General features: G+C 31.9%; 1 protein-coding gene across 1 annotated transcript; it reads right to left on the bottom strand.

The window, feature by feature from the left end:
• Positions 1-4,810: 4,810 nt before the first annotated feature.
• Positions 4,811-5,497, bottom strand: LOC112017141 (uncharacterized). Its single transcript, XM_024049603.2, has one exon. The coding sequence runs from the start codon at positions 5,320-5,322 to the stop codon at positions 5,002-5,004; it is 321 nt and encodes a 106-aa protein (XP_023905371.1). The 5' UTR covers positions 5,323-5,497; the 3' UTR covers positions 4,811-5,001.
• Positions 5,498-14,122: the final 8,625 nt, after the last annotated feature.

Consider the following 14,122-nt stretch of genomic DNA (forward strand, 5'->3'; position numbering starts at 1 on the left):
GATTAAATCACTCTCTAGAAGTAGTGAGCAAATTCAATAAATATTTTTTAAGAAGCCAATTGCATTAAAGGTCGATATTACAAGATCATCATCATTGTCTTGCATGATAATTAGATCAAAGGGAAAAGAAAATATTGTGACAGTGGGATTGCGATATTTCTCACTGCCATTGCATAATTGAATGACATATCTAGTGTACTCAATTTAATGATGGAGAGATTGAAGTGTATGTGAATCATAAGATAAGAGCAAGGTGAATAAAGTGGAGAAGCACATTAGGAGTACTGAGTGATCATAGAATTCTTTTTTAATTTATGAGAAAATTTTATAAGATTATTATAAGACCAGCTATGCTCTATGCTCTATGATGGACCTCATAACTATGCAATTTGAGAGAACTTAAATGAAAAAGAAAAAGAAATTTTAGATTTACTCTTAAGTAAAGTAGCTTAGGTCACTAGCTAGCTCAAACCTGACCCTTATTCTCACCATATATCCATAGTTGTCAAATCGTGAATCGTATCGTAAATCGATTTTTAATTTTTCTGTATCGTGTATCGTATCAAATCGTGTATCATAAGATATACAAATACCCAATAAAATTATAAAATAATAAGAGATATACATATTCAGGACGAGAAGGGTATGTTAACTCAACTTAAATTAGAATATTGTTATTGAGTCGGCATGTTCTCAAAAGAAATAGTGGTAAAACACCATAGCTACATAAACTCTGCAGAATTTACAGTAATGAAGCCAGAAGAAACTGCTTTCGAATTCTATAGGAGAATTAGAAATAGAGAAACAAAGCAATAATATAGTTTCTTAGTTCCTAACCTTTTTTCCTAACTCATTTGTATCTAGTCCCCAAGAAATTCCTTTCATCCATGTGAAAAGAGTTCCATTGGCTTCTTCTCTGTTTCATACTAAGTGGAGAAGATTGTGAAGAGAATCTGAAAGCTGCCATGTACAGGTTACAATTACTGCATAACTTTTGCAGTGATTGTGAAGGTAATGAAATTTTCCCTTGTTGAGAGTAATCATTGGAGCAAACATTTTCTAACTTGTGAAGTGCACAGCTGCAGTTCCGATGGTAGGGTCTCCTCTCAATCTCCATATCATGCACTGATATGCTTCCATTAAATACACACTGCAGCATCATCTCAGCTGCTCCAATGGCCATTCTTTCCCCTCTCTCTCTCTTCCCTCTTTTAACTTCCCTTACTTTGTGTACGTCTTGGTGGGTTTGTATGTGTTTGAATGTAATTGAGTTGAAACTTTTGCATGCTTGCTATTAATGAAGCATTAATATAGAGGAGGAAATCAACAATTGTTTTTAGTGTGTGGTAGAAATCTAGAGAAACTTTCGTGCAAGTGCTTCCACGTAGAAGAATTCAAGAAGGGTCTGGAGGGTTTTTGGCAAAGCAGTTACCTAACTAAGACAGACGTGTTTAATTAGGGAAGTAATTCTAGCTATAGAGCCTTGGAAATTTTGTTCATAGGCTGTCCTGGCTTACCTTTTGATTTCATTGCTGAATGTGGTATTTTAGCATAGTTTTCTCCGAAGAAATACACTTTGACTTACTCTTCTGACCAGAGGTTTACCAAACTTATATGAAGGTAGGTGACCCTTCCTAATTTCCCTGCAACTTAAGATCTTGGTCAACTGTAATATTTCTTAATACAACAAAAATCCTATTATTTCGTTTTGGTATTGCATTTTGTTTGATGATTTTGATGCTCTGTTTTAATTTCAGCAAGGTCCATTCCTTCCATTCAAATGGTTGGCAGCATATGATATGACACTGTTTTGTTTGGTGTTATCCATAGATGCAAAATTTCTCTTTGCATCAAACAGTAATTAAGGAGCTGCTGGGGATGAGATTCAGTCATAAGCTACTAATCTTATACTGTTAAAGAGCATTAAGGACATTCACATGTTTCCTTTTTCCTCTTCTTTGGGGGGATCATGAGTTGGATACAGCGGAGGATTTGATTGATATTAAAGATGAAGGTGACCCTATAACAGTATATATAACCACTCAAGCCTCAGGATGTCATTACGATTTAATTGACCTAAAACATGAAGGTGACCTATAACGACCCTCAAGTCTCAGGATTTCATTGATTTTCTTGAAGTAAAAAAATTTGATTATCTTCAACCTGTTGTTAATTGATGTTGTAAATCAATTGAAGGCCAATAAGAAGAAATTTTATGCTACAGTATATCGAGGACACAAGTTTCAAAACCGGATTGTGTAAGTACTCGAAGTATCTTGGAAAATTTCAATTTCCAAACAAACACTCAAGGACAAGTTTCATTCAAGTGGAGGAGTCTTGATGTATTTCAAGATTTTAAATTTTTATCATTTGTTAGTTTCGAATTCTTGTGTAATTTTTGTTATTTTAGGATTTTGGATTCTATTTCCTTGATTTTAGGAGTTTTAAGGTTTTTCTAGTCAAATTAAATTCCTATTATTGGTACTATATCAATTAGAATATGTGGAATATTTTTACTTGAAAAATTAGTTTTCTAGAGCCTTTAAATAAACTTGCAATATGTAAAAGGAAAATACGGTTCTTTTTTTTTTTTTTTTTTTTTGAGAGAAAGGAAAATACAGTTCAAAATTTATAATTTGATTAATAATATTTTTTAGAAAGGTTTTCTCTTTTTATTTTAGGTTTTTTTTTTTTTTTTTTTTTTTTGAGAGAAAGGAAAATACAGTTCAAAATTTATAATTTGATTAATAATATTTTTTAGAAAGGTTTTCTCTTTTTATTTTCTAGTGAATTCTAGAGTCTATCTTGAGGGTTTAAAAGAGTAAGCTCTACTATGTTGTTCGTCTTGCATTAGGTAATTACAAAGTGGAAAAATCTTGTTACACACTCACTATTGCATACTCTATACACACTTCTTTTAAAAATATTATTTTAGTCTACATGACCGTGTGTGTATAGTTTGTTAATTGAAATTATGTTTTCAAAACACGGTTTTTTTAGAAATCGTGTTTTTTAATATGATTTCTGTGTGGACAATTTTTGCCTCATTGGAAGAATTTTCTCCCTCTTTAACCAAACTAGTGGTACTCTTAAGCCATTGGTCATTCCTTATAAGGTGGAAAGATGGAGGAAATTGGAAGACCAAACTAGTGGTACTCTTAAGCCATTGGTCATCCCTTATAAGGTGGAAAGAGGGAGGAAATTCTTCCAATGTGGGACTCTCCAAGCAAAAAATGATTACAAGTGCAACACTTGATATTAAACTAGTGGTACTCTTAAGCCATTGGTCATCCCTTATAAGGTGGAGAAAATTCTTCCAATGTGAGACTCTCCAAGCCAAAAATGATTACAAGTGCAACACTTGATCTTAAACTAGTGGTATTCTTAAGCCATTGGTCATCCCTTATAAGGTGGAAAGAGGGAGGAAATTCTTCCAATGTAGGACTCTTCAAGAAATGATTACAAGTGCAACAGGGGACAATTTCAATTCACATGACAGTGTGTGTACAATTTGTTAATTGAAATTATGTTTTCAAAACACAATTTTAGTTAACGTGACAGTGTATTTGAAATCGTGTTTTCTAATATAATTTCAATCCACATGAAAGTATGTGTACTTAATTGAAATCATGTTTTCAAAACATGATTTTAGTCAACATGACAGTAAGTATGTAATTGCGAGTGTGTAATAATTATTACCCTTAGTCTAGGCTTCAATCAAGATGTATAAATATTGCACTCAACTTCCTTTTTATTTGACATGCCCAAACAGGTTCTTTAAATTGTTTATGGTTAAGTTGGCATCACAAGATGAGCTTGGCTACTGGAGCCAACTAGCCAAGGAGATATCGACCATTTGTAGACTTTTGCTAGCAAATACCTTATTTTTTCTGTACTAAGTCTGATACAGAGATCCTTTGCCATTTGGTTTGGATTGTAACTACATGACCATACTACCATTTGATTGGAATAAGAAATGTTCAGACTTTTTGCCTTTGTCATTTTTGACCATTCTCAAACATGGATGTGCCTTTCTTCCCAGTTCTACCTTCCGTCCCATGTGGTCAGCTTTGGCAACACCATAATCAAAGGAGTTCTTATTCATAATTATTATTTATAGAAAAAACTTTTAATTTATATATTCAATTAAGAGGAAGATAAGCCCATATCACACTTTAAGATGCTTTTTTTCCATGTATATTCCTTCCTTTGATTTTATTTTATTCATTCTTTTTCCCCTAGCATTGAACAAGGGAGCCGCCCACATGTGACACGAATTGATGCCCATCTGACCTGCCCATCCCAGCAAGATGTGCAAGCCATTATTTTAAAAAATTGCATCCCTCAAAACCTGATTCTTAAAACCATGATGCTCCTTTTATGAACTAAATTTAGGCATAACTCTTTTAAATAATCATCCTAATGCATCTAAATTGAACGACCTATTATGAATAGGTCACTTGACACTAGAATTAAGAAAATTAAAATAGAAACTTTGATAAAATAAAACTACAAAAAAGTTAATTTAGATTCGGTTTTGATTTTGATGGTGTTTAATAAAGTTTTCCAAAATTGTCATTGGAGATCAAGATTCATAATAGGGTCGAGCTTAATTCGAGTTGGGAATCCAGGTTCCAAAATTCACAAAGAATATGTAGAAGAAAATTTCAATTTGGGTTCTCGATTTTAAAGCAGTACACAGATGCTATTGCGTACACGAAACGAAAGCACCATCTATTCTTCATATTTTTTTTCTTGACAAAAGAAGGGAATTTACGTATACGTTGCACCATATTTACACTGCAAACCATTCCATCAAACACAAAATCCATTTTTGATTAAACCATTCATAAGATTAGGATCACGAAAACTGTCAGGAATCAAAAAAGTTTACAACCATTAATTCCACCAACACATATATAAAATTGTCAGAAATCTGACTTGAACACCAATTTGTTCTAAAAAAGAGACCATGTTTTTAACAAATTAAATAAATAAAAATCATATCTTGAATGTAACATACTCTTCCTCTAGATCACACAAACCCAACTGGTTCCTCCCAGTACCAACCAAAGCTGGTGAAGTTGAAGGTGAAGAACAGTTAGAAGCCGCCAAGACCAAAGACCCTTCACTCCAAGCCCTCCTTATTGGGTAGGACACGTTTTTGCACTTGGGCAATGGATGTGAACATTCTTTACCAGCCTTGTGAAGTGCACAGCCACAGTTTTTATGGTATGGTCTGCGCTCTTTCCCTGTGTCACAGTCAGAAATGCAACCCTCATAGACACATCGGAAAAGTCCATCAGCAGCACCGGTGGCCATTGTCTTTACCACCAACACCACTACTTTTCTGAGTTTTCTCTATGTGCAACACACGACCACCTTCTAGAAAATTTTTCAGTTTGTAGAGCAATGGTGGGCATTTATAGAAGTAGTTATTGATGCTTATATAGTGGTAGTGATGGAATAGTATTAGGCTTTTTTCTCTTTGGGGGGTTTTAGGTGGTGGAGTCAAAATGTTGTTGTTTGCAAGCTGTATTGTGCGGCATTTAAGAGTCGTAGAAGCCGTGTCCGCGTGTCTTGAGGGGTCGGTTATAGAAGTGTAGACCTAGTAAAAATACTAGTAAGATACGTGGCCTTTTGCATGTGTGTTAGGAGAGAAAATAAAGGGGGTGTGTAGTTACCGACACGATTCTCATAGATTGTCCCTAAGCAAACGTTTTGGCCTTTTGGGCTGATATTTTTTTTTTTTTTTTTTTTTTTCTATATTTTTATTGGTGAGATTTGTGGGGGATTGTTTAGCATAATTCTTGCATGATTTGATTTGGTAGTCGTCATAATCTTAGCATTTCTTGTAATTATCGAGTGGTGATCGGTTAGGAGTTTCTTTTTTAACTTTTCTTTTTAATGGGAAAATGATAGCATTCCACAATAGAGAAAAAGTACAAAGCATATAATAAGGGGGGGGGGGGGGGGGAGGTAACAATGTGAGCAAATGTTGTAGCCTTGTGGCTTATGATCCATGCCATTGATGCCAAAAATGTGATTACCGGTTCTTCACTTGGTGAGCGATTCGAGTGATAACTCAAACAAGATTCTAGTGATATACATGGTATTACCTATTACGTGACGAGACTGATGAATTCTCATTGGAAACTTCTTTTTTATTTAGCAAAAACTAAAAAAGAAGGTACGAAGAGATTGTATAATTTTTTTTTTTTTTGTGGGAGAAAGATGCTCATAAATGTAATATGCAAGTGAATCCCACTCTGAAAATAGAAAAAAAATATTTATAGGTTCAGTCAAACGAGAGTTAGAGCAAACTTTCTGTCTAAAGTTTACTAAAGTGAGTTAACACACTAGGTTAAGCGTAGCTATAAGCTACGATTACTCAAGTGAAATGTTGTTGTGCAAGGTCAAGAGAAATTTGAGGCATTTCCAGTATGCTCAATGGTTCAGTCAAGTGAAGTGTGCAAGGTTAAGCACAGCTATATATAGGCTATGATTACTCAAGTGAAATGTTGTTGAGCAAGGTCAAGAGAAATTTGAGGCATTTCCAATGTGTTCAATGGTTCAGTCAAGTGAAGTGTGCATCAAAATCGTTTGAGACTCTAGAATTATTCAGAATTGTGATGAAAAACGTGCCCTAAGTGACCACTAAACTTTTTAACGCCTCTAGTAATAGATTTGACAATATTTTGAAGGTTATAACTTTTGGGGTAGACTTAAATACAATATTTAGATGTTGTTCATTAGGTTTCATTCTTAAGATTATGCTATATGGTTTTTTTCTCATAAATAGAAATGTATTTTTTAGTTAAATAGTCACATAATAGAATTTTAAGAGAAGAATCTAAAAACAACACCTAAAATACTGCATGTAAATAAGTTTTGTCCTAAATTTTCAATGGTGACCTTTCAATAATGCGTTTTCATTTGTCTTGTTGACTGTTCAAATTACTCACCTTCAATTAACTTATTGTCTTATTGAATTATTATGTGAACATTTTTAGTAGTAATATAAAGGGAAGATTACTTTCTTGTATAATATAATTACATTCACATGTCCATGATATAATATTTATCCTCACCACCGTTTAAGTTAAGCATAATTAAAAAGTTTGTGGTGTATGTTTGTTTTAAAATCTCATTCTATCTCCTTTGTGTGTATATGTTTTTCAAAAATAGTAATAGTCAAGAGTATTGTAACTCAATTGACACATGTTAACATCTAGGTTCAAATTTCTCATTCCTCAATTATCAATTTTAAAAAAATAATATAATAGTATTTTCATTAATTAAAGAATATTGCTGGAGAAGTATGGTGTATCAATTTAGGTTGACAAATGCTAGGATTTCTTCTTCTTCTTTTTCTTTCTAACCATTCGGCAATAATGGTAGGTTATATGTCAGGTCAGGTAGTCTCTCTCCAGTTGTCAAAAATAAAAATAAAATAAAAAATTAAAAGAAGAAGAAGAAGAAGAAGGTAGTCTTTCTCTCATGAAAGCAAAACATTAGGGTTGATTTTCGTTATATTTATTACGCAGTCTACCCTACATTTTTAGCCACCTCTATCATTACCAATAAGTTAAGGGAGTAGTTTGGGTTCAGTGTCCAATAGTGGCATTGGACCCGCTGAGATGATAACATGTTTCTACTTTTGGACACGTATCACAATCCGACCGGTCCAATGCACTAGAAGCACTAAACTTAATCTAGACTCCTAAGTTAATACCCTACCAAGCCTACCTAACCATCTGAGAACCGTATCCACATGAGAACATGATCATCTCTATTGTATTTGAAAATTTGAAATAGAAAAAAAAAATCATAGTTAAGATTTTTTTTTTGAATAAAATAATATATAAAATATTATGACATGACATTTATTACACCTTTAAATTCAAACTCATATTTAATTATTTATTAAAACTATAAAATCGTATGGAAAGAAGTTCGAGTTACCTTCAGCACTTTTTAAAAATGAATCTTCTTTTTTTTAATGAGAAATTGCCACATCACCCACTAACTAAATAAATTGTAAGGATTAAAACCTACTACCACTTATTATTATATATTTAAAATAAAATAACATACCCATAAAAATATCATAATACTTCCTATTGTACTATAGCTTCTGTCATCCACACAATCTATAGCTTGGCAAGTGTCAAGTGTCCACTATTGTCCTTGGGACTTTGACACATAACATAGCCTTTATTTAGGTCTTCTAAAAGTGTAGCAAGCCAAACGGTGAGTTTAGTTCAGCTTTTTGATATTATACTTTTTGAAAAAGTAGAAGTTTTAAAAAGTGCGGTATGAAACTAGCTTTTTGGAAAAGTTAAGTGTTTGGTAAAAATTGTTAAAAAGTTTTTTTTTTTGAAAAAACTAAGGGTATGTTTGGTAACTATTTTTTTCCCTTATTTTCTGTTTCCAATTTTTTTTTTGAGACTAAAAAACTTGTTTGGCAACCAAAAATGGATAGAAAATAAAAACTATTCTTAAAACTCAATTTGTGAAAGAAACTAAAAACATGCAAAAGACTGTTTTCAGTTTCTAATTTTCAAAAGTCAATAAAAATACACATTTAATTGAATGAATTTATCTCATTTAATGAGTTAGCATTAGAGTTTAAATCCTAGTAACAATATATTTTACTATTTTCTATTTTTTTTTCAAAAAACTATTCTTTTAATTTTAACTAACCAAAAATATTTTTTATTTCAAAAATACAAGAAAATTATTTTTTCTTTATATTCCCAAAAACGTGTTTTTGAAAATAGAAAATAAAAACTGTTACCAAACATAACCTGAGTGTTTGGCTAGTACTTATAAAGTGGCGGTTTGAGTGATAAATTACCAAAAAGGACAATGTATATATAAAGGAGTTTATTTTATACTTAAATCAACTACTTCATAATATTTAAATCAATTTTTCTTCATTCATTTTCTTCCTTTCTCTCTTTTCTCTTACCACTTCGTTTGCAAGTTTCTTTCCCTCTATCCCATCAAAACACACAAACTTAAAAGTCAAACACAACCACACCATTTGATTCTCATCAAATGAAGATGGAGAGAGGGGGAAATCACCAAGAGAGGAAAATCGCCTATGCTGTTTGCTGATCTAATTTGCCTTCATCGCCACTTGTCTTCCTCCCCACTGCTACTTGATCTCTTCCCCACTGCCAACGACATGCTATAGAAATGGGTCAGATCGGTTTTTTTTTTTTGGTTCTAATTTCATTATTGGGTTCCTTTGTAAAATTGTGTTATAAGTAAAGGAATAAAATTGGGTTTTTAAGAATAACTAGTAGACAATTTAACTTCTAACGGTAACATGAAACACGCTTCAACGCTTTTTTGCAATGGAGCTCCTTGCTACTTTTGCGATTTGGGTTTTTCCTTCATAAATGAAAATACGACTTTTTAGAAAAAACAACTTTTAAAACATTAGCAAACATTTTATTTTTTTGGTTTCAAAAAGCACGTTTCAGCTTCTAAAAGCTGAAACACACGGGCACTACATAGGTGCATTCATTCAATAGCAGAACCAAACTATGGATGGTCCCTGAAAATTCAAAAAAACATAAAAGTCCATAATTATTTTACAATTTTTTTTATATAATTATCGGTATATTCTGTTTATAATAAAGTAAAAAGATTTGACACATAAAACAATTTTTTAACTAGCATAGTAAGATGCTTGTTAAATATGAGTTATTGACTTATTATGGACTCTAATTAATAAAAAATTGGTATGAATTGAATCAATTTATGAAGTGATAAGTTTTTTTTTTTTTTTTTTTTGNGTAAAGGAATAAAATTGGGTTTTTAAGAATAACTAGTAGACAATTTAACTTCTAACGGTAACATGAAACACGCTTCAACGCTTTTTTGCAATGGAGCTCCTTGCTACTTTTGCGATTTGGGTTTTTCCTTCATAAATGAAAATACGACTTTTTAGAAAAAACAACTTTTAAAACATTAGCAAACATTTTATTTTTTTGGTTTCAAAAAGCACGTTTCAGCTTCTAAAAGCTGAAACACACGGGCACTACATAGGTGCATTCATTCAATAGCAGAACCAAACTATGGATGGTCCCTGAAAATTCAAAAAAACATAAAAGTCCATAATTATTTTACAATTTTTTTTATATAATTATCGGTATATTCTGTTTATAATAAAGTAAAAAGATTTGACACATAAAACAATTTTTTAACTAGCATAGTAAGATGCTTGTTAAATATGAGTTATTGACTTATTATGGACTCTAATTAATAAAAAATTGGTATGAATTGAATCAATTTATGAAGTGATAAGTTTTTTTTTTTTTTTTTTTTGAGAAGATATTGAAGTGATAAGTGAAAATTTTGAGAAGATAGTAAACTGATAAGTGAATATATTTGACATAAATAAGTAAATAAATAAAAAATTGATAAGTAACTGTTTTGAAAAGTGTTACTGTTATGTCGCTATACTTTTTTTTTTTTGATGAACATGTCGCTATACTCTATATATATCCTGTTTAGTAGGCTATATTATTAGACACAAACCTAATCCTATATAAATACAGAGGGGCTTTTCAAAGCCGTGGGTATTTCTGGTCCCCCAGCTCCGCCAGCACAACTGTGATTGTGAGAGACTAGGGACATTTGTATGTGAGGCTCAAAATATAACAATTTCTAGGAAGATATTTTTTAAGTAGTTATGGTATGCCTTTTTTGTTTCCTTCTGTGAATAAAATTTTCAGTTCATAACAAAAAAAAAAAAAAAAAATTGTTATGGTATGCTCAGAGAGATTTTTAAGAAGTTACAATTGCTCTACAACCTTTAAATTTAACCCATGATGGATTGGAGAATAGTAACTCTAGTAAATGAGAAAGGATATATCACAACATTTTCAAATACTTTCATAATAAATTTTAAGTGGCAGGTTGTTATTGTTATTATTGATTGGTAAAAAAAGTGATTTTAATTATAGATTCAAATTAGAACCAATAACAACTCACCACATATGAGTTGTTTAAAAGTATTGTGAAAACTTGTGACGTAATTCTCATATTGAATACATTATGATATTTGATATTTATAATTGAGAAGTGCTACAATCACAACATTTTCATAAACTTTCACAAAAAAATGATAGATAGTAAGTTGTTACATGTTTTAATTTGAATCAACCATTGAAATTATTATTTTTGCCTACCAATAAAAGCTAGCAACAACAGATGGTAAGTTGTTACATGTTCTAATTTAAATCAATCACTGAAATTATTTTTTTGCCCACCAATAAAGGTAGTAACAACTACCACATAGAATTTGTTGTGAAAGTTTGTAAAAATGTTGTGGACATACATTTTTCATTACTTTTCATAACAAATGATAGATGGTAAGTTTTAACGGGTCCTAATTTGAATCCACACCGAAATTATGTTTTTTTCCATAATAACAGTCAGTAATAGCCTATTACTTAAAATTTATTTGAAAATGTTGAAAAAATGTTGTGACATAAATTTTTCTTTATAACTTAGAGATTAAATTCAGTAAGGATGTGGTGTAAAACCCAAATTTTATTCCTCAATTTTAACATTCATATCATCATATTACATATTAAAAAATAGATACAACCACATTCAATCAATTTTAATATTCATTTGAAAATCCAACTTAATTGTGAGTTTATTAAGATATTATTATGTTAGAATGTATTGAGTTTTAGTAAAAAAACTAATGTGGCAATCTTTTATTAGATAGTATAAACACAGATTTTACACTCATCTTTACCAAATTCAGATTCAATAATTAGAGTTGGCTGGATAATATTCTGAGTGTCTAGATTGCAAGGCTCAATTGACATGTTGAGAATGATTGATTAATATGATTGCCCTAAGTAGAAAGAAGAGAAACTTTTGTAAGATTACTTCTCTGGAGAGATATCGGTAACCTAAAACAAAGTATAAGATGTTTGAGAGGCAAGATAGGGAAGAGTGCTATTATAGAAGAAAAAGCATACCAAAATACAGTTACCTCTGCTCTTGGTTGTCAACAATTTTCACACCAACTGCACCTAAAATGGATTTTCTACTGCGGAAAGGTAACACTAAGCAAGTGAGCTTTACTTGGGCTAGTGAGCCAACTTTCATTACTCAAAGGTCTCAAGGATTCTTGGTAATTACTCATCCAAAAAGAAAAAAAAAGTTTGCATATAAGATCACGATACTTGGTTACATGAATTTGGAGCTAGATTCCATTAGAGTATTAAGAAAGATTGCACAGACATTAAGTGAAGTGGCCAGGTGAAATTAAATATGGTTGCAACAATCACGAGTTGTTTGAAGGTGAAGAGAGGAAAGTCTTACAATTTTATATGCGAAAATCTCGATCTAGTTGGTGGTGGTGATTCTGGTGGATGCAATTAAATTCAAGTAAATGATATTCTGCCTATAGTCAAGGACTCTAGTTTCTAGAAAGAGTCAAAACAACGAATTTACTTTTGATTTTTTTATATAGAAAAAAGTACACTCTGTACCAGGAGGTCTCCTGATTAAGCAATCATTCATCTAATAACTACTCACCTCATCAGTAATTTGTAAAAAAGTTTGTAACACTAGAATTTTTCTCTTTTTAAAAACCATAAAAAAAAAAAAAAAAAAAATCTATAGATCTAGAATCTAAAACCAAATATACAAGCACAAAAAAAGCAACCCAACAACAAAAATTATCTATAGTAAAGCTAAAAAAAATTAAGCCCAATCATCTAATTTTACCTAAAACAAACAACATGGCCCTTTCAAAAAATTTTAAAATAATAATAATTTTGTCCTTACCTAACAACAGCTGCACACATCAAAGACACACACATAATAAAAAAAATATATAAAAAAAAGCCCCTCAGCAAATTAGTTGTCGCATACAATCAGCAACAGAGCCATCCCATAATTCCAAGCTCTAACTCTAGTTCTAGCTCCATCCCTAACTAGAAGCCCTTAGATTGTGTACAATTGACTGCAATTATTAGGATTACTAGCTAGATTGATCATGCGCATCACCCTTAATTATTTTTTAAAATTTTTTTATTAGATGATCAGGACTAGTTAATGGAGGTAATGCTTGTCATCTCTTAGTGTGAGCAACCATTTGATTTCTTCAATACAACACCAACTCTATGTTTAGATGCAGGAAGATGGTAAAAGAAGAGAAGAGAGTCGAGGGAAAGGAGATTGGAATATAATCTGGCCCTAACCATACTTTTAATATAGGATAAAATACATTCAACGCCCTTATGATTTGGGCTAAAAACTAGCCAAGTCCAAGACATTTTAAAAGTAACCAACTTGGTCCTAAACCCAACTTGGGCACTAAATTGTTACTCATTTTTCTCCACTCTTTTATGGTGATTAGGGACCAAGTTGGTCAGTTTTAAAATGTCTTAAACTAAACTAACATTAGTCCAAACCTTAGGGGTGTTAATTGTATTTTACCCTTTAATATATTTCGGTCACATTCATCTCTACTCTACTCTGTTCTTCTCTCCTCTCTCTTCGTCTCCCTTTGTCTAAACATACTCAAACAAACTTCATTGGCTAGTCTAGCCAACACCTCTTCTTCTTCTTCTTCTTCTTCTCCACCTCTAGTTTTCTGTTTGCCCCTATAAATTATCTTGGTTGTTCATAATGAACGAAGAATTTCCAACTCCCCTCTTGTAAAGAATGTTGGGATGGTGCCATAATGTAATCAGACTATGAGTTGAAAATATAAAGCCATGTAAGCCGTTCGGCCCAGCCCATCATGCATTGTCCATTTGGTCCAGCTAGGACATGATATCATTCAACCTTAATGATAAAACTGCAAACTGGGCTAGGTGTAGGTTAGAGGCCTCACTTTCTTAAAAATAAAAGGTAAACGTTTAAAGGCCCCACATAAAGTGTGATCGGCCCAAGTTCAGTTCGGTTTGTTGTTAATAGTGGACAGAGTCTAGGTAGTGCAAGAGCAAGACCCAAAAAACAAATAATAATAAAAAGCCCATAAAGTCCTCTGTATGTGTTTTTTTTTTTTTTTAATTTGGGAAAGATAATAGTGGGGGAGGACTAAATAAAGCTAGAGTTCATCCACAGGAATAAA

This window comes from Quercus suber, unplaced genomic scaffold (genome assembly GCF_002906115.3).
Source record: "Quercus suber isolate HL8 unplaced genomic scaffold, Cork oak 2.0 scaffold_280, whole genome shotgun sequence".
Classification (NCBI taxonomy): Eukaryota; Viridiplantae; Streptophyta; class Magnoliopsida; order Fagales; family Fagaceae; genus Quercus; species Quercus suber.

Excerpts from the sequence above, each read along its gene's own strand:
- LOC112017141 (XM_024049603.2), bottom strand. The coding sequence starts at position 5,322 with ATGGCCACCGGTGCTGCTGATGGACTTTTCCGATGTGTCTATGAGGGT.